Source organism: Lithobates pipiens, unplaced genomic scaffold, assembly GCF_037356315.1.
Source record: "Lithobates pipiens isolate NorthernLeopardFrog02 unplaced genomic scaffold, aLitPip1_a1.2 Scaffold_1, whole genome shotgun sequence".
Lineage (NCBI taxonomy): Eukaryota > Metazoa > Chordata > Amphibia > Anura > Ranidae > Lithobates > Lithobates pipiens.
The window spans coordinates 23,068,502-23,090,491 of record NW_027507685.1 but is presented as its reverse complement, the minus strand read 5'-3'; the positions used below and the strand labels follow the sequence as shown (position 1 = coordinate 23,090,491).

The 21,990-nt window shown below is 44.3% G+C and overlaps 1 protein-coding gene and 1 long non-coding RNA gene across 3 annotated transcripts in view; one reads left to right on the top strand and one right to left on the bottom strand.

Annotated features, from left to right (window-relative positions):
* Positions 1 to 4,247, bottom strand: part of NRK (Nik related kinase) — a 406,388-nt gene extending 402,141 nt beyond the window's left edge. For both annotated transcript variants that reach the window (XM_077484749.1, XM_077484758.1), the window contains exon 1: positions 4,049 to 4,247. In XM_077484749.1, the coding sequence (XP_077340875.1) occupies positions 4,049 to 4,105 (57 nt within the window). In that variant the 5' untranslated portion in view covers positions 4,106 to 4,247. The remainder of the gene's footprint in view (positions 1 to 4,048) is intronic.
* The window catches only part of LOC143986179 (uncharacterized), a 457,706-nt gene that overhangs the window by 271,517 nt on the left and 164,199 nt on the right, over positions 1 to 21,990 (top strand). The window lies entirely within an intron of this gene.

Genomic DNA, 21,990 nt, shown 5'->3' with positions numbered 1-21,990 from the left:
CTCATTTTTTCTTCCACCTTCTGCCTTCCCCTCATGGCTCTTTACCCCTAATTACAATCTCATGACTGATACATCTTTGATTGTCACTTCAGCCCCTCTAGTGCATGGGACTTCCCTACGTCACCTTTGACACCATCGTTACTATATCGAAATCTCCAGTGTTACTCCTGTAGTACAATTGCTTAAACACCCTACAAGCTGTAAAATCCCTCTAAACAAAAGTGCTCCCGGACTTTTATCATACTTTCCCACCATATTGTTGCATGTATGTTTGATATTGCAATCTACCTTTCTATACAATGATTTTGTGAATATGTGCATTTTTACGTTTATGTTAGTATTTAATGTTCAAAACTGGATGTCCAACATTGTTTGCTTTACCACATGCTTGCTTTCTTTTATCAGTGGCATTGATCATTTTTCTTTTCCCTTTGCTATATAACTGTCAAAAATTTCTACAAATGCCTAGAAAAAAAAGTAAAACTAAATCACTAAAACTAGAAGCAGACTGGCAACTAGCATTATCAGGAGGAGGTCAGCAGTGACTGCCACCACAATTCACTCTGTACGGATTTCCCTAAAGAAAACCTGTCATCAGAAAAACATACAGGTACCCTTTGCTGCCTCTTTCTCTTGCTCATCTTAGCTGTCATGTTGATCCCTGAGTTTGATGCTCTAAGTCAATATCAGAAGGAGAAGGATGAACAATTGCAGACATTTCTCAAAGAGAAGGTTTCCTATAAGGCCTCATTCAAACTTGCAAATTGAGCCATTTCCAGTTACGTGCAGGAGAGTCAGCAGGGTTCTCTTTGATTAGATGTGGGCAGGAAGACCATAGAAAGCAATGGGGGCCTGATAGTGCCTGCAGCTGTTCATGGCCGTTTGCATGTTATCGCTCATGCAGTGAATACCTGAACATGATTGTCCCCGATCGTGGACTGTCTGCATCAAGGGACAATCATCTGCAGGTAATCGCTGCATGAACATTTGCTTGCAAATGACTGCTAATAGTTTCAGGTGCTGGCAGGCTCCCATAGTATAGTATATGCGTTGTGGTGTGCAGCGGTGCAATTGGCTCTACTATACAATACATTAAGTTGCCTTTCACAATAAATGGCATCACACATAGAGCAGGTCCATTGTCAATAATTATGGTAACACATGATAATGTGCATCTAGATTGTAAGCTCTAACGACCAGGGCCCTCTGATCCCTCCTGTATTGATTTGTATTGTAAGTGTACTGTCTGCCCTCATATTGTAAAGCGCTGCACAAACTGTTGGCGCTATATAAATCCTGAATAATAATAATAATTTAGCACACATTGCCACAACTTACAAAAGTTAGTGGGCCAATAGAGTTTTGGAGCTGCAATTAAAGGAGGCACTAATATGAGTTGTTTCCACTACTTCCATCTATAAAATATTATCTATCTTTTTACCTAGATGGGAATTCTGCTTTCCTAGTTTTTTTTTGTTTTTTGTTTTTTTACAGATGACACAATTTTATATTGAAATATTCTATTCTTTTATATGATTTTTTTTTTCCTAAAGTTTTAGAGCATTATTCCAAAAGCAGAGCCAATGTATGTATTGCTCACATACACAAATAGGCCACATTGGTTGCTTGGCAGACCACAGTCATTCCCTTGAAAACAAAGCACATTTGAAGTGATCTGACTGATCATTTAAGAAACTCAATCCACATGGTAAACTTTGCGCCAGATGATCCATCTGAAAATTAACCAAAGCCATTCTTTTTTGTTTTAGACTGCACAGCCTTCTGTCCTATGTAAATCCAGGATGCAGGGGAAGTTGAGATACCAGAAGTGCACTCTTTAGTGAGCCTGATGAAGAGAATAAACCAGCTGCAGGGCCATAATGCAAATGCTTCCCAGTACCTACATATTTAGTAATTTAATTTATTTCTAGAGCATTACCATTAAGATTTGAGACACTTTACAATGCAAAATGCCATCAGTCCTGTATGGTTTAATTGTGGCTTACCCTGTCCTGGTCCATTTGCCTCATTGTTGTCTATAAAGTATAATGAATGTGTCCACTTGCCAATAGGGTAAAGAGGGAAACAGGTGAGGCTGGGCCACAACAGTCCAGTGGCTATTTATATTTTAGTAGACTTTAGGTTTTACAGGGGTAGGATGCTAGTAAAGGGATACCAAAAAAAGTAAACTAATCATGTCCTGATTATTGCATTATAATATCCCCACACAGATGGTATACCCTTTTAATCAAATCCACAGGTATGCTTTTATTTCTTTGCAATTGGTCAATAAATATGACCTTACTTGTGTATCAAAGTTGGCCTTGTGCATCCTACCAAATCCCCAAAAATACAATTCGGAAACTGACAAAATACACAATTTAAATTGAAAATATTTATAATTCCAACTGCCAAATTAATGCATATATGAATGCTCAAACTGATGTGGTTCAATCCCAACAAAAAACAAACAATTTAAATATAAACTACTACAAACTACTCAGGTCAAAAGCAAGGTAAACCTTAACAAATATATTATCAATCCCCAATCATGTATATGTATAGTAATTGTGTAAACAGTACCTATAATTTGGTGCTGGATATGTGTGGTCGCAGGGAGAAGATGGTGCTTTACCCCTTGGGGTGTTGACTTTTTCCCTCTGCGCCCTGAAGCAAAGGTAGAATTTTTTCAGGAGAACTTGACAGTTTGTGTATTTCCGCAAATGCTCGTGTATATTTCTACTGGGTGTCCATGTATTGCCACAATTAATTGTGTGTTGATAGTTTGTTATGAGGTTCCCTGTGTATTCGTTCTGTTACCAAAATACATGAGTGGTAGAATACGGCAGCATTGTCTGTGTTCTGAGACTTAATGGTGGCAGTTCTGCAAACAAGTTGCTGCAGCAAGAATAAGCGCACATAACCCCCCTATTTAGAAAATTAATCTTCAGAGCTGTCACTAATAAACCACTTCCCTTAAAACACAAAAATATTGGCCACAGCCTCAATCCAATGCAGCACACATTCACAATTATTGGTTACAAACCATGACGTTTAAGCACCAAGAGTTAAGAGTGATAGTTATGGGAATTGGGAGGTGATGGGGGGCTTCCTAAAGTCTACATTTGCATGTCAAATTGCGCTTGGTATGCAAAGGCTTTGGGACATATGCACAGGCATCTCGGGGTGCTTAAATTTTTCATTACTGTTGCATCTTTACACAATGATTTACAAGTAAATGTTTATTTTGAATGACATGACGTTCTGAAAACCACATCTGATGCGGTCCAAGATTTTGTGTGGGTGTGTTTTTTTTTCCTGCTGTGTTTTTAGTAACTTAAATGTGCAAATATTTTATGCTGCGGTTTTCCTATATGCAAGGGCACTATTTCTTTATGAACAAGAAAACATTATAGAGTGATAGTGATGGCACAAGAAAAAAAATAAAAAATATACATGAGTGTGATGACCCTGTGTATACTCTTGATTAGTACCCCTGCTCTACACAGCCTTAATGATAATTCTAGAAATAACCACTGTCTGTCTGTGCTGCACATATCAATTGACTGACAGCCTGCCTTTATCTTGCTTGAAAGATGGATAAAATTGGACTGCAGCACAAGACATTTTTTTCGGATAGTGTTACTAAACAAGCTTATAAGTACACGATACAGAGATACATTTCCCCGCAATGACATGTTATTTAGCCACTATTATTTTCAGCATGTTGTCTGTCTTTACACTAAAATTCCACTCCAAAGTCTGCCTGACATGCGCATAGAGGAAACACTTAAAAACAATCTTAAAAGCAAAAGCCTGAAATCTTTGCTTTATTGTCCAAATGCGATAAGAACTTCACAAGCTAGTTAATCACACTCAAAGTTCCCACAGGCATCAGTTTCTGTTTTAACCCCTTTTTTCCTTGTGCGTCCCTGTTGCTGAAAAAACGCTTTAGCATCTTGTGCATCCCCAAATTAACTGTCCTTTAATTGGCAGTCTTAGCCCGTACAGACTGCCCAACTAAAAATAGCAACAATCATCAACTTACTCTCAAAGATGCCAAGTCAATATAGTCCAGGCTCTTGGTTGTCAGCATTCTTGCCATCTCTCTTCTGCTTTTCACAGTGCAAAAAAAAAAGTTTTATCCCTTTAACTTTTGTAGCAGGGAAAGCACTGTGGTGGCATGTCGAAGGCTTGTCAGTGTGTGTCAGCCCTTTGCAAAGCTGGAAGTGTGAGTCTTCATGACAAACACAGGAAACTTCACATTCAGCACAACCCGGAAAACACACACTGAGGAAACAAATCTGTTTTTCTTTAAGAAAACAGTAATGCAGAGCTATTTGCTGGGGAAAGTCAGGAAAGGAAATGACGCTGTTGAATTGTGGAGCAGCAAAAGAAAAATTATATGAATATGTTTAATTTTTTTTTTTTTTGCAATCTGCATCCTTGGCATATATTTAAATGCATGCCTTTTATATGGTTCATTTGTCAGTTTAATTAATATAGTATATTTCAAAAGTATGTGATATTATAGTTTGATATATTTAGACAGCTATAAGTATACAATGTACAAAGTTAGAGCCTGTGCAAAGCATTTTTCTTCAAAAGTACATCTGACTTGTCAAAGCAATTGACATTGTGAAGAGAGCAATGTGCAGAGTGCAGTTATCTGCAGCAGTCAGTCAGTAATTTTTCTTTTATTTCTCTGACTACTTAGAACAAACAAATGAAATTTAAAGGGTAATCCTATTTTTGTTAAAAAAAAAAAACAATCCTCTCTGGGCAATCTATATACAATGTAAGTATTTTACCAAACTTTGTTGCTGTTTTTGATCAGAAAAAAGTTGTTTGATTATAAACATAATTAGTCGCGCTATAAATAATGTATAACACACACCAATTTAGTGCAATAATGAAAAAATATTAAAAGTCCACCTTAAGTGCATGTAATGAGGATAACGGTGTCACGTACCTTACAGCAGAGTCAGACTGTTGAGGGTGGCCTCTTGCACGGTTCCGGTCTCCACACCCCTGGAGGTGGGAACAGGGAGTGTGAAGACAGCGAAAGGGTGCAGGTGCCTGCAGGTTGAAGTTGAAGGCCTGGAGATGTTGGGTCCTCACGGAGGAAGAGGTGTAGGTTGATCACGGAGGAATACAGCGGAAGCCCAGCAGGCGTAAAGGAAACACTACACGTCTGGAACAAGCAAGGTCGGCAACTGGCTGGCAATGAGGTACAGGAACGAAAGGCAGGTGCGTAGTCAAGGACGAGCAAGGGTCTGGTAACGTGCTGGCAGTAAGGTACAAAATCAGGAAGCAAGCCGAAGTAATAAGTCCAAGCCGAGGTCAGTAATAGTCCAGGAGATAGTAACGAGGAGTATCCAAAGGAATAGGCGAACGTGTCGGGTAATCAGGAACAAGGTCACAGGAACCAACAACGATCAGGTGTCTCAGGAATAGCTGAAGACGATCCAGCACTGGTATCAGGCCAGGATCCCATTTATATAGGGAGAGTTGTGCCAGGATTGGTGGAAGTGGCCGTACGTGCGTGAGTACGTACATACGTTCGGTTTGCGCGGGTTGCGTCTGCGTTTTCGGATTGGTGCACGTCCACGTGTTCGGACCAGCGTGCGTCCGTTCGTTCCGGAACTCCTACGCCTCTGACGGGGACACTGCGCATGGCGCCTAGAACGAAGGTGAACCGCTGCTACACAGGGACGGACATTCACATGATGAGTTCCCTGACAAATGATCCTAATCTAATAATGCGTGCACTACTGTGTGAATGAAGGTGTCTACTTCAGAAAAAATCCACAATCACTACGTCAGCCGTCACCAATGTAGGGAATGGGCTCTTACCAGAGTGAACTGAGTCTATTATGGACTCAAATCAGCCTGTAAATAATATCCTGCCATAAAGTGCTTGGACCCATGTTGTCTGGTCAGATTCTTGTGGGATCTGCCATACCCCAGTCGTATATTCTATATACATGGAAACGATTATAAAGTCAGATTTCACCATACAATTTAAATAGAAATGCACACATAGTGTGAATCTGTAAGAAACTTTTATTAAAAGCAAAGTGTAAAACTACTCACATGTGAGTTATGAAAACATTTCCAAGCAGTGTAACAAGTGTCTCCAGATAGTACAATCTAGATAGGCATGGGAACACTACGTGCGTTAGCTCTGCCCAGCACATTTCGATATAACTTATGTATTAATAATGCTTGACCCCCGCAGAGCACCTATACCAGTGATGGCGAACCTTGGCACCCCAGATGTTTTTGAACTACATTTCCCAGGATGCTGACCTACACAGCAGAATGCATGAGCATCAGATGAAATGTAGTTCCAAAACATCTGGGGTGCCGAGGTTTGCCATCACTGATCTATAGCATTGTCTCATCGGAACACCTATACTGTTGTGACCTTTTCCATATTCACTCGTTATATTTTTTTCAAATATGTTTTTGTCTGTTCCAAAGATTTTTAGTTGTGTGTCATATAGATTAATTTTTGCTTAACAATAAGGTTTACAATTGAGTCTTGATGTATGTATATGTGCTCAATGCAGCAGGGGCATTAGGGAACACTCATTTTATAGAATTTTTTATGTATTTTTTATTTCCTTTTCCCCCTTCCCCATGATTGATTTAACCTTTTATTATACAGCATAACCGATTGCCGACCAGCTGCTGCAGTTTTACTGGGGGCAGAATGGCACAGCTGGGCAAAACTATGTTACCTTACGGTGCTTCGCCTTTTGGCCACTAGGGGCATGCACACAGCATGTGCCCGGAGCTGATGTGAGTACCCAGCAGGTGCGATGACCACCGGGCTCCCACTTCCGCGATACTATGTATGAACACTGCTCTCTCTCTCTCCTCCTAGACAGTCCCATCACCCCAGAGTTAGAAACACACATATGGAAAAAAATTAACCCCTTGATCGCTCCCTAGTGTTAACCCTTCCCTGCCAGTGACATTTACACAGTAATCAGTGCATTTTTATAGCACTGATTGCTGTATGATTGTCAATGGTTTCAAAAATGTGTCAAAAGGGTCTTATGTGTCTGCCATAATTTTGCAGTCCCAATAAAAATCGCAGATAACCTCCATTACTAGTAACAAATAATAATAAAAACGCCATAAATCTATCCCCTATTTTTCAGACGCTAGAACTTTTGTGCAAACCAATCAATATACACTTATTGCGATTTTTTTTTTTTTTTTTAACAAAAATATGTAGAAGAATACATAAACTGAGGAAAACATTTTTTTTTGATAAAAAATGCGGGATAGTTATTATAGCAAAAAGTAAAACGTTTTTTTTCAAAATCGTTGCTCTTCTTTTGTTTCTAGAGCAAAAAATAAAAACCGCAGAGGCAATCAAATACCACCAAAAGAAATCTCTTTTTGTGGGAAAAAAAGAACGTCATATTTGTTTGGGTACAGTATTGCATGACTGCGCAATTGTCAGTTAAATCGATACATTGGCGAATCGCAAAAAATGGTCTGGTCATTGAGCAGCCAAATCTTCCGGGGCTGAAGTGGGTAAATTATGGGGTGTATGTTTATAACACGGGCACAGACATCATGGCTCTGACACGGGTGAGAGCCATGATTGGAATAAGTCATGATGACTTGGTCCAATCATGGCTCATTGCTCATAGACCCACCCACACTATAAAAGGTTCCTTCCTAGAGGAGCAATTTGCAGTGTGATGTTGGAGTGGCGATAGGTAGAACAAGGCTCTGTTCATTGCTACCAGCAAGTTAGTATGCTATAGTGTGCTATTGGGATTCTATTGTGAGTGTAGAGTGTCATTGTAGGGTGGATATAGTGATAGTGCAGCATCAGTGTGGTGCATCAGTGCAGTGTTACTGCAGTATATTGTAGTACGTCAGTGCAGTTTTACTGCAGTATATTGTAATGTGTCAGTGGAGTGTGTCTGAGTTGTGCAGTGTTTTAGAAGGCATTACATAACTTTTTTTTTTTTTTTTTTTTTTTTATTGTTTTGTATGTCATCAACATTTAACAGATACACACAATAAACATTAGTGTTGCAGTGACCCTTGCAGGGCAATACCTTACACAATGGATGGCAGAGTTATATGTATCAAGACCATAAGAGGGGTCACATCACAGGAAAAGGAGTCCTAGCTCCCTTAGGTCAGATGGTGACACGGGCAACCACTTCTATATATTAAATCAATGCAGGTCTGAACGTAGAAAGTTTAAGACTACTGTTTAATTAGATAATGGAGTCCATATGGCACATTAAGCTGAAGGCCCTTCGGTAGCCGTAGAGGGCTCCACCAACCTTTTTTGCCATATTTTTTTTTTCATATTTTTTAGGACAGCCCCTGTGATTATAGGTGTCTCTGTAAAGCGGTAAACTATTATTTATCAGCTGTTTCCAAAATGGGAGAGATGGGGGGCTTCTTCCAGCACAATGGCCTTCCTGGCATAAAACAGGAGGCCAATCAGGGTGTGTCCCAATACAGTGGGAACTAAGTTTTCAACAACACCTAGAATACACATGGACACTTGGACAGCATGTAGGGGTATGGCACTGACCAGGTGAGTGAGCCGATACTTCCTCCCAGAGCCCAACAATGACCGGGCAGGTCCAGAAAATATGGGCCAGTGGACCAGCTTGAATTGGATTAATCGGTCCCGTAGGGAGACTATGGCATCGAAGGGAAGATCCCATATATCATCCCAGTCATTGTCAAGCTCTGGGATGTCTCTTTGCTATCTAGCCCTAAGGCCTTCCAGGACAAGCAAGGATATGAACACTAAGTGAGTATATAACTGAGAGGTAGATTTCGTCCAACATTCAGATCTCCAATGCTGATTGTACCTGAGGACCGGAGTGGGAGAATTGACTACTAAAGGCATGGGAGAGTTGGAAAAAGCGAAACAAATAGGTTTCAGGGATATTGAATTTGGAAGAAAATAAGCATAAAGGGGCCAGGGATCAGTTGACTATAATCTGGGAGATCATTTAATGGTGAATTTGGTACAGGCTTAAGGCTCCAGTTGTTTTTTTGAAGTGGTGTAAATTGGGATTATGCCACAGGGGGGCGTTATAGGAAACTGCTTGTTTAGGGTAACTTTCACATTTAAAACCGGCCCCCCAAGCTCGGATAGTGGTGAGCATAGAAGGTGTTAATTGGTGAGGGATCTGAGGACCATGGAATATAAGGAATTTCTATACCTCCCAGGGAATCCACCACAGCCTCCTCAACCATTACAGATGGTATAGTAACATCAGGGTTTAGCCACCAAGCTGCCATAACAAGCTGGGTAGCCAAAAAATATTTGTGTAAATCAGGAAGGACCAGGCCACCTTGAGTTGTAGGATGCATAACTGTGGACCATCTGTATCTTGGGGTTTGGGGGTCCCAGAGAAAAGAGAAGAATAATTTATTCAGCTTTACAAAGAAGGATTAGGGTATCCAGGTTGGGGAATGGCGAAAGAAATAAGGGAATTTTAGTAAGACCTTCATTTTAAGCAGGTTGATGCATCCTATGGATAGGGGAAGAGACTCCCATGCCTTTAGTTTTAACTTGACCTCTTGTGTTATCAGGGTTAGATTTAAGAACAGGTAGTCTGAGCCTTGTCTGGAAATTTCAACCCAGGCAAAGGTTGGGAGGGGCCCCAGAACAAGCTGCAGGGTCTGTGGGAAATAATAGAGATTTGGCCCAATTAACCTTAAGGCCCGTGACCAAGGAGAACACATTTAGGACTTGTAAAGCCCCTTGTAGGTATGAGCCCAACATTGTTTAGAAATAATAGTAGGTCATCCACATACAGTGCCACCCAGCCAACCAACATGCAGTCCTTTGATATGCGGGAAAGTACGAAGGCCCTCCACCACCGGGTTAATGGCAAATGAGGCTGGAGATGGAGGGCAGCCCTGCCGGGTGCCTCTGGATAATGGGAGGGATTCTGACAGGACACCCTAAGTCTAATAGCTGATTAGGGATGTTTGTATAAAACCTGTATCCATTTGATGAAAACTAGGGGAAGCCCATCCTGTGAAGCACCTCCAACAGGAAAGGCTACTCCACTGTGTCAGAGGCCTTCTCTATTTCCAGGGAGGCCACCACCCTGGAGCCTATGTTAAGATGACAGGCGTGTATATTAGTGGGTAATCTCCGCAAGTTAATATCCGTTGCTCTGTGGGCCATAAAACCAGTTTGGTCAGTTTCAATGACAGTAAGTAAAATGGTAAATGTAACGCAATTTGGTAAGAATTTTAAGGTCAGTATTGAGGAGAGAAATCGGTCTATAGGAGGCACAGAAGGTGGGGTCCTTGGGTAGTTTATAGATTAGCACAAGATGAGCAGGGCTCATGGTGGCTGGGAGGGCTCTGTCTGTTATGCCGCGTACACACGATCAAACAAGCGAGTGGAAAAGTCCGGCAAACTCAAGTCCGCCAAACAATCCCCCCGTGTGTAGCCTCCGGCATACTTTTTTGACCCGAAAGTACGGCGGACTTAGAATGTAGTTTTACACTCCAATCTTCCCGCCGGACTCGCATTTCGGCGGACAATCCGGCCGTGTGTATGCCAGTCCGCCGTACTTTTGAAATGAACTGACTTTTCCCGCCCGGAGAAAAGTTCGCTCATTTCGAGCAGGGTCTCCAGGTAGGCGGGGCCCGCAAAGGAGACGTCGCTGGCCCCGCCGCCTGGTATGGACTTAAAGGGGAACCCCAACGCCGAAAAAAATCGGCGTGGGGGTCCCCCCAAAGTCCACAACAGACCCTTGTCCGAGCACGCTACCCGGCCGGCCAGGAAAGGAGGGGCGAGCGCCCCCCCCCCCTCCTGAGCCGTACCAGGCCGCGTGCCCTCAACATGGGGGTGCCTTTGGGAAGGGGGGGCCACGCGGCCCCCTCACCCCAAAGCACCTTGTCCCCATGTTGATGAGGACAAGGGCCTCTTCCCAACAACCCTGGCCGTTGGTTTCGGGGTCTGCGGGTGGGGGGCTTATCGGAATCTGGGAGCCCCCTTTAATAAGGGGGCCCCCCGGATACCGGCCCCCACCCTATGTGAATGAGTATGGGGTACAATGTACCCCTGCCCATTCACCTGTAAAATAAAGTACAAAAAAAAACACAACACACAAGATAAAATAATTTATTGCACAGCTCCGGGGGTCTTCCGTCTTCGGGGGACTTCTCGCCGGACTCCTCCGCTATCTTCTTGTAGCTCTTTTACTAGCGGAGGAGCCCAGCATTCTTCTTCGTCGCCGCGGCCTCTTCTTCCGACTTTAGGGGTCTTGTCCCCCTCTTCGGTTCTTCTGTCGCCGCGTGGCCCCCCCTTCCCCAAGGCACCCCCCATGTTGAGGGCATGCGGCCTGGTACGGCTCAGGAGGGGGGGGGGGGCGCTCGCTCGCCCCTCCTTTCCTGGCCGGCCGGGTAGCGTGCTCGGACAAGGGTCTGTTGTGGACTTTGGGGGGACCCCCACGCCGATTTTTTTTCGGCGTTGGGGTTCCCCTTTAAGTCCATACCAGGCGGTGGGGCCAGCGACGTCTCCGCGGCCCCGCCTACCTGGAGACGCGCTCGAAATGAGCGGACTTTCCTTCGCGTGTGTGGGCGAGTCCGTTCATTTCAAAAGTAGGGCGGATAGTACGGCGGACTTAGTACGCCGTATTAGTCCGCTGAAAAAGTGCCGTGTGTGGGCAAGTAGCCCGTTTGGAAAGTCCGACGGACAGTCTGGCGGGAAGTCCGCCAGACTAAGTACGTCGGTCAGACGGCTACGTGTGTACGCGGCTTTAGACATTGGGAGTAATGGGAGCAAGGAGGTCCCCATTAGCTTTGTAGAATTTGATGAGGGACCATCTGGACAAGGGGATTTTCCTGCTGGAAAGGATCTAGTCACTACCAGGAGCTCATCTGGGGTAATTGGTCTCACCATGGCCTCACCTTCTGCATCCAGCAGCCAGCCAAGGGCCAAAGGATCCAGCAAGGGAGCTAGGTCCACAGGTTGAAAGTCAAGAGACAAAACCAAAGTGTACAGGGACCTATAGCATTGAAAAAAAGCATCTAAAATAGAGAGACAAGGAAGAGTCCGAATCCCCTGAGGGGGTCCACAGGTTGAAAGTCAAGAGACAAAACCAAAGTGTACAGGGACCTATAGCATTGAAAAAAAGCATCTAAAATAGAGAGACAAGGAAGAGTCCGAATCCCCTGAGGGGGTCCTAATTTTTAGTAACAGGGTCAAGGGCTAGTCCTATTGTGCTAACATTGGGCACCCATTACGGTCTCCTTGAAAAACCTCTGTTTATTATTGTATAGGTCCAAAACAGTGACTTTAGCCAAGTTTAGGTGAAGCTTGCGTTTCTTAGCATTAAGTAAGTCAAATTGAGTCTGCCGGTTTCATATTGTAGGCCTTGGTAAGGGTTTTAACTGCATCCTGAAGGGTGGTGGTGACAGTCGCTTGTTCCTTACGGACTGCGGCTATGGATGAAATATATTGCCCAGGGGTAAATGCTTTGAAAGTGTCTCGGGTAACTTCTGGAGAAGACAACTCGGAGTTGATCAACCAGTACTCCATGAGGAGTGGAGTAATGGTATCCACTAGGTCAGGGCCAGCCACCCAGTGAGATCCCAGGTGCCAAAGGGCAGAGTTGTGGGAGCAGGGTGATCAGATAGATGGGGCCAATGAACAATGGTCTGAGAGTCCACTGGGGAGATATGAGGCACCCAACACATTTGACATCATGGTCGGGTTTGCAAAGGCCAGATCAATGGGGGAGGCTGTTTTGTATGTGGAGGAAAAACAAGTGTAAGATCTGGCAGTGGGATGTTTCCATTTCCAAACCTCCACAACACCCATAGCCTGAGCCCAGGTAATAAAATCAGTGGAAAAATGTTGGGAGGACTGGGCCTATCAAGGTCAGGAGCTAGTATTGTGTTAAAATCACCCATGAGCAGCAATTTAGCAAGACAGTACGAGGGTAAACCTCTCCAGAATAGTATACAGTACCCCCGGGGAGAAAGGAGGAGGGATATAAACATGCAATAATATAATGTTGGCTCCACAAAGTGAACACAACTATAACATATTTGCCCTGGGGGTCCATATGAAAATGCTCAACCACACAAGGAAAGACTTGGGGTCCATATAAACATGCTCAACCACACAAGGAAAGACTTGCTAATCAATATGGACACCCCTCAGGCAAAGGTGGAGTAGGAGGCATGGTAAGCTTTCTGGATCCACGGCTTCCTAAGTGCCAGTAATTTGCTGCCTAATGAAATGTGTCTCTTTAAGAAGTATTACATGATGACAATGGGCTTTAAAGTGGTGTTGCCATTTAAAAAAAAAATTATTAAAAGTCAGTAGCTGCAAATACTGCAGCTGCTGACTTTTAATAATCGGACACTTACCTGTCCCAGGGTCCAGCGATGCGAGGGATCGTCTGCCCATCCGCTCAGCAGCGCCTGAATTTTAACTGTGGGCACCCAGCTGTGGCTTCACAACTGGGCACCCACTGCGAATGCATGAGCGGTGCCGTGATTGGCCACGCAATCATCTGGGACCTGTCACGTGTCCCAGATGATTGACAAGAGGGAGGGGGCAGAGCTGAACCCTTCCTGTACATACAGAAAAAACATTTTCCTAATAGGCACCGAGGTGCCTCCCTTCCCTAGTCTAACACTGACTTAGACCAGGTTTGTACTCCATAACTAAAACAGAACCAGGCAATAGTTTCTGTTTTAGTAGTCCAAAAAAACAGAACAGATCCTCTGTTCATCAAGGCTCCAAGGAGGGGGGGGCTGCTGGGTGGAGCACTTTTTTGTGACGTTGCCCACGCTATCCAGCCACAGCATGCAGAGGAGGTGGTGGACAGGCTTACTAAACCATCCTCCTCATCCTCTATGACCCAAGCTGAAACTAGTATGCAGTTTACTGCGGCTGCCAGAGTGGCCTTTTCTGCCTCCTTGTTCACAGCTACTCCTGCCATAGCCCCAGCATCATGCATGGGGGAGTTATTTGAACACAGTATTAACCCACTTGCTCCTTGACAAAGCACAGGCATTACTTGATTCTGATGTTGGTTCTGAGGTTTGGGGTATCATATAAATGTACTCACCGAGGCCAAGATGCCGAGAGCGGTCGCTTTTGCGACTCGGCGCAGACCACCCCTGAAGATGGCACAGAGGGTGGTTGCACCAAGAGGCACAAGCTACCAGTAGGACAGTCACTTGCTAGCAGGTAGCTTGGGCAGAGCTGGTGGGTGATGACCTGTGGGGGTCCAGAAACAACAGTAGTCCGTAAGGCAAAGGCAGAATCCAGGAAGAAGGACGGGGGTCAAGCACAGTTCAGATCAAAAGACAACAGGTAGCAGATCACAGGAGATAACAGACAAGTCCAGGTACAGGCCGAGGGTCAAACACGTTCTGAGAGCGGGAGTCCAAGGTCAAGCCAGAGGTGGGGTCAGGAGAAGATCAGCAAGGTCAATGAGGCAATCCGGGTCACAACGGGTAAGACAGAGTAAGTCACAAGAGCAAGCGTGGGAATCACAGGAAGCTGACGACGAACCAGCAGTGTGTTTGGATGCCAATACTTCCTTTATAGGTCAGCGAGAGGTCACGCCCTGCGTGCGCGCGCGGGCTGCTCAATAGCGCGGCTCATGCGCATGCGCTGTAGCGCATTCCTATTGCGCACAATCGTGCACCAGAGCGCCGTACGCTTGCGCATGGGAATCCGTACCCTATTACCATGACATGGGGAAGGTGGAAATATGAGCCTACAGAGAGGGGAAAACACTTACAGTATAAACAACATATTGACAGTCATGTTCCCCCAGCCGCAACATATTGCCAAATTGGCTGCAGTGATAATGTGGATAGAGGGAATGATGATGATGAGTTCACTGACACAACTTGGGTGCCAGATAGAGCACAGGGGGAAAATGAGGGCGAGACACAACCCCAACAAGGCAGGATGTCCTCCAGAGGCAGCCATCATGAAAGAGTAGAGAGCAGCCATCCTATTCTATCAGATTTTGGAGCTGTTATCTCCCGGCTCACTTCCCACAGCTCAGGTGTGTGGGCCTTTTTTAGCACATGTGCAGCTGATCACATCTTGCCTCAAGCATGGCAAAAACGCCAGCCATTTGGGTAACACATGCTGTACAAGGCATTTAACCTCCCACCACTCAGCCCGTTGGCAAGAGCACCAGGAAGCGACACAAAAAGCATGCAATTCTTATCCTCGTCACTCTTCTTCACCTTTTAGGTCTACCCTCGCTATATTTCATCACCTCTCAGCAGCCTTCACTGATGGGGATGATGGTATAGCTAAGGGTGTCACAGCAACACACCACAAAACTGTATAGCAGGCAAATTTCTCTGCCCCAGCTTTTTTACTTTGAAACAATTACTGTATATATTCTGCGACCCACATGTCCCAGCATCTAAATTCCAGCTTGTCCAAATCGCTGGCATTACAAATCTTGCTTTTCTGTCTGGTGGATTCTGCCCCCTTCTGTGAATTTGCAGAATGTGTTGTACCACAATGACAGGTTCCCAGATGCTATTTCTTTGCACATAAGGCTCTTCCAGTTCTGTACCATCATGTGGAAGCCAGTGTTTTGGCATCATTGGGCAAGGCAGTCAGCCATAAAGTCCACATTACTGTTGACATGTGGTCCAGCAAGCATAGTCAGGGACAATTTATTTTGTTCACAGCACACTGGGTAATTCTGCAGGATGAAATATCTTGAGGACATCTTAACCACTTGCTGACCGCTGCACGCCGATATACATTGGCATAATGGCAGCAGTGGGCAAATGGGCGTACCTGTACGTCCCCTTTAATTGGTGGGGCTAGTGGGCATGCCGCTTACAATGTGATTGGGCCCGCAGGAACCGATGTCACGGAACCACAGGGTGGGGATATGCCCTTTCCCCATTCTGCCTAGTGACATGACATGGATCTACTGCTCCCTGTCATCGGGAGCAGTGATCGCAGTCATGTCAGTGGTAGCCCATCCCCCCACAGTTAGAATCACCCCCTAGGACACACTTAACCCCTTGATCGTCTCATAGTGTTTAACCCCTTCCCTGCCAGTGTCATTTACACAGTAATCAGTACATTTATATAGCACTGATCACTGTATAAATGACAATGGTCCCAATATAGTGTCAAAAGTGTCCGATGTGTCTGTCATGATAAAAATCGCAGATCGCCACCAATACTAATAAAAAAATAAAAAAATAAAAATGGCATAAAACGATCCCCTATTTTGTGCAAATCAATCAATATACGCTTATTGCGATTTTTATTTTATTTTTTTACCAAAATTATGTAGAAGAATACATAGCAGTCTAAACTGAGGAAAAAAAATAGTTTTTTTTATATGTTTTTGGGGATTTTATAGCAAAAAGTAAAAAATATTGCTTTTTTTTTAAATTGTTCTTTTTTGTTTATAGTGCAAAAAATAAAAACCTCAGAAGTGATCAAATACACCAAAAAAGCTCTATTTGTTGGAAAAAGAAGGACGTCAATTTTGTTTGGGTGTAATGTCGCAAGGCCACGCAATTGTCAGTTAAAGCAACACAGTGCCGATTCGCAAAAAGTGCTCTGGTCAGGAAGGGTGTAAAATCTTCTGGGGCGGAAGCGGTTAAATAAGGGTTTATGTAATGCCTTTCCAGACCCTGGTAAGTTACAGTCTCATGGAAAAGCTAGTTTTGAGGCTTCTGCTAGTCAAAGGAGGAGCAGTGGAGAGGGGAGCCGTCTCAGTGATGCATTTTTAAAAAAAATGTAGTCCTCGGTGCCCAGGGCTGTCAGCTTCAAGATCCTATCGGCAGCGTCTGCATCATATGAGGAAAGATTATCTAGGGGTGAAAACAGACATGGAGAGCTTTCCAGTAGACGATCCACTGGGTTTCTGGGTCCTGAGATATCATCTTGTATGATGTGCCATTGTGCATCTTTTTCAAACAGTCTATTTTTCACATTATATTGATGTGGTCATTGTGCAGAACAAGTAGTCTGTCCATTTAACATGACATGTGTTTTAAAGGAAGAGACTGAGTAAGACCTTCTGCCTTTGTCTTGACAGACATTGCCTATGATGACCCAGTCTAGATCCAGACACTGAGCATATGCTGCATCATGTAGACCATTTATTTGCTGACCAACCTTGTGCACCCTTAAGATGTCTAGGCCGAGTAACAGCAGGATATCTGCACTTTCATTGAGGGCTGGTATTTGGTCGACTATGTCCTTCAAGTTGGAATGGTGAAAGGCAGCTTCAGGAGTAGGGATCTCCTCCTTGCTGCTTGGCATCTGGGTGTACTCCATGATGGTGGGCAAGAATATTTCCACATTGTTATTCAGGGGACAACTACAAGACCGCTGGCTCTCCTACCCAAGACTTCTGTAGTGCAGGCACAAGTGCTTAGTGTATAAGGTAGAGCATCTCCTGTTATGTTCAACAGTTCAAAAAACTGTGTTCTTGCAAGAGATCTGTTGCTCTGTTCATCCAGAATAGTATACAGTCTTATGGCCTTTTCAGGTTGACCTTTGGGGTATACACGAACCAAGAATATCATTGCACAGGATTTAGCGCAGAGTCCTTCTCCACAGACTTCTGTACATGTAGAGAACACTGAGGTGGAAGGTGCTGTTTGATCTGTGTGCTCCCCGCCTTGCTTTGCCTCAGGAAGATTGTGGGCGTAGTAGAGTTGCGCAGATATTGATGAAGAGCTTGACCATGGTCCTCACTGTCACATTCTATACATTTGATGATAACTTTACAGTTCTTTGCAAAGTGTTCTTTGGAGGCAGAGCATTTATCCAAATTTCTTTAAAAGTTCCTTATGTTCTTGTAGGGTTTTCTTTATGAAGCCAATACCTTCCTTATGGATGTGATTTATTATGTATTGGACATTGGCGATTTGGGTTCTCAATTTTCTTGTTTTGATCATTCTTTTTGAGAACTGTAGCAGGTGCAGGTAGAACATTAGTCCTTTTCACTAATACTGGACCTCTATGGTCTCTGTGTTTCATGTGTGCTCATAGGTCTTGGAGAGGGTGAACTAAGAGGGTTACAGTCACCATAGGAGAAACATGGGTCATTCTTTTTTTTTTTTAAATTGTATTTTTATTGAAAATATAAAGATAACAATGACAAAGTGTTGGCATAAATGCACAGATAAACAGTAAGTCCATCAAATAAAACAAATCAGAAACAGCGAGGGGGGAGGGAGGAGAGGGGAGGGAGGAGAGGGGAGGGAAGAAAGAGGAGGGGGGGGGTAGGATATTTCAGCACATTCTGTATATCCTCACATTAATTAACAATTATTTGTGGTACAAAACAGCAATCGTCACAATCAAATAGGCATAGGACAGTGAGCAGGAAATGTGGAAACTTCATTCCTTTAGAAGGGCATGGAACAGTGTGAACGTGCAATTTGAGCCTCAAACTCAGCGTAGGAGGTCCAAACTCAGAAGACTATATTAAGTAGCAGTATATAGTTTAGAGCGATACCACAGATCCCAAATCATTGAGAACTTAGGCATAGTGTCTTGGACTATGGCTGTAAGCTTTTCCATACGGCCGATATGTTCTAGGTTCTGCAAGACTTGGGGGAAAGTGGGCGGGGTACGTGATAGCCACTGTGTAGGGATAGCTCTCTTAGCTGCTAACAAAATAAAGGTGGCAAGCTTCTGAGCATGTCTAGAGAGTCCAGGAATCGGCAACCCTAGTAAGAAATACAGAGGGTCTAATGGGAGGGAAATCTCCAACAAGTCTTGGACGAAGGATTGTATTGTAATCCAAAATGGACGGATCAATGGGCATGCCCAGAAGATATGGAAATGGGAACCTATATCTCCCCGACATCTCCAGCACATCGCAGGGGTCTTGGGATCATATTTATTTAAAATTTCAGGCGTTCTATACCAAAAGAGCAGAATCTTGTAAGCCGTTTCCTTCTGTTCCACACAGCGGGATGTCTTAGAGACGGCCTCCCAGATTCTCTGCCATTGTGGGAGTAGGATGGGATGTTCTAACACTTGCGACCACTTACGCATATATGAATGAGAAGATTCCGTAAGGGGCACCGATTCATGGAGTATTCTATAAATGTCAGTGATTAAATGGGCCTGGTATGGGCCCTGAGCACATAAAAATTCAAATGGAGTTGGCTTATCAAGACAGAGAGTGGGGGATTTAGAAGCAAAGTAGTGTCTGATTTGCAGATAGGAGTGGAAGAGTTGTTTGGGAATTTGGTGCTGTTTCTGCAAGTCCGCGAATGATAGAAGCCTCCTGGTGAGCGGATGCACTATATTGCGGAGTTGAAACAAACCAGCTTCAGACCAAGGAATCACTCTATCATATGCTAGGCTGTCTGGGATATCTGGATTAAACAGTATGTTTAGCAAAGGAGGGCATTGGGAAGCCAGAGGAAACAACTTTAGGCATTTCCTCCAGATTTCCAAGGAGAACAGCATCGGGGCCAGACAGATGCTACGAAGTGGACCCATGGAGGTTTTAAGGTCTGCCCAAAGCATGGCACAGATGTGTGCAGGCCTGGTGATGCTCATCTCAATTTCAGCCCACACTGTGGGGGCTTTCCGGGATGACCAGGTAATAACTGGTTTAAGGTGTGTAGCATAGTAATATTTGATCAGATCTGGGGCTCCCAGACCTCCACGCCATTTAGGAGCCAACATCACCGAACCTGCAACCCTATGCGCTCGATAATGCCAAATGAAGTTAAGAAAAGCTCTTTGGACAGCCTTAAGTTGGGACATAGGGATTGGGATTGGAAGAGTATCAAAAAGGTAGAGGAGTCTAGGCATCACTGACATTTTTAGGACATTGATACGACCCAAAAGCGAGAGGGGAAGCGAATCCCATTGCTTCAAAAGCCTAGCAATGTCACGAAAAAGTGGGGGGTAGTTAGCCGAGTATAAGGTCGAATAGGAGGGAGTAATGTTAATCCCCAGGTATTTAATGGAGTCTGTGCACCAGTGAAAGGAATAGTTGTCTTGCAGTATTGTGAGAGCAGAAGAGTGAATGTGTAAAGGTAAAGCTTCAGTTTTACTGGTGTTAATCTTGTACCCTGATATGGAGCTAAAATCTTTCAGCAAGGACAACAGGTTCGGAAGTGAGATATGGGGATTGGTCAATGTCAGGAGGATGTCGTCTGCAAATAGGGACATTTTATATTCCCTGTGGCGTAGGCATATCCCTCTAATGTCTGGGTGAACGCGGATGGCCTCCGCCAGGGGTTCGAGGCAGAGGATAAAAAGAAGAGGCGACAGGGGGCAACCCTGTCTCGTGCCATTGCTCAAAGGGAATGAAGACGATAGGTAGGATGCCAATTTGACCTGGGAAGAGAGGCAGGAGTAAAGGGCTTCAAGAGCTGAAACAAAAGGGCCTGTGAAACCATATCTTGCAAGAGTAGCAAACATATACGGCCAGCTAAGCCTGTCGAAGGCCTTCTGAGCATCTAGACTAAGAATAAGGGCTGGACGGGAGGTTTTGTTCAATAAATCAATCAGGTCTATTGTGCGTCTGGTATTATCACCTGCGTGACGAGTGCGTACAAAGCCAACTTGATCTCTATGGATGAGTGTAGGGATTATATGCGTCAGCCTATTAGCCAGGATCTTCGTAAAAATTTTATAGTCTGAGTTTAATAGCGCTATAGGCCTATAATTGTCAGGTAAGGAGGGATCTTTACCAGGTTTTGGTATGACCGAAACATGAGCGTGTAGGAATTGGGCGTGTGGAGTGGAACCATTAAGTAGGGAAGTATAGAGCGAGATCATGTGGGGACTCAGGACAGGTAGGAAAGTTTTGTAATAGGAATAGGGTAACCCGTCGGGGCCCGGGGCTTTTTGGCTGGGGAGTTGTGTAATTACTGCTTCAAGTTCGTCGGGTGAAATGGCCGAATTCAGGGTTGCAAGATGGTCGGGGAGGAGTTTAGGCAATTTCAAGTGTTCAAAAAAGAGATCAAATCTCCCTTGTGAAAAGTCATAATTTGGGTCTTTCTGTAGGCAGTTATATAAATTATGGTAGAAGTCTCCGAAGATCCGTGACATAGTCAGGGGGCAATAAGTAGGTGTACCATCAGGATGTCGGAAAAAGTCGGGAGAGGGTTGAAAAGGACGTGGTTTCAACCTATTTACCAGCAGCTTATGAGGTTTGTTTGAGAATTCATAAAACTTCTGTTTGGACCACAAAAGAGATTTGTCTATTTTGCTCATTGCTAGGGATTTGAGCCGATTACGCAGGGAAATGACTTTTCGGAGTCTGTCCACCGTGGGGGAGGCCAACAGCAGTCTCTCTGCTAAGCGCAAATCGGTCATAATGGCAAAGCGCTGGGATGCCGCGTCCCTTTTAAGACGGGATCCCAGCGCTATGCACCGACCGCGAAAAACAGCCTTGTGGGCCTCCCACAGGGTGGAGGGACCCGTGACTGAGCCCGTGTTAAGTTGGAAGTATTCTGTGAGTCCATCTGTCAAAAGACTTTTAGTTTCTGGAGAGTGAAGAAATGACTCATTCAGTCTCCAATGACAGGTCTTAGGAAACGAAGATGAAAGGCGGACGTCTAAGTGGACTGAAGAGTGGTCGGACCACGTCATAGGGTTGATTTCAGAGGAGACTGCTGATGTTAACAAGGGCGAGGAGATAAAGAAGTGATCTAGCCTTGAATAAAGCTTGTGAGGATGAGAAAAAAAAGTGTACTGTTTGTGAGTAGGGTGTTTTATCCTCCAGATGTCTAACAAGCCTCTAGACCTGATCAACTTGCGAAATGATTTAGACAATTGAGTGGCTCGGGGTGGGGAAGCCGAGGGGAAGAGAGTGCGTCTATCTTTGTCTGACGACATTGTCATATTAAAATCACCTCCTAAAATCATAAACGGTTGAGCAAAGCGGTCCAGAACGTCAAAGACTGAGGACAAAAAGGTAAGCTGACCCGAGTTGGGAGCATAGATATTAACTAAGG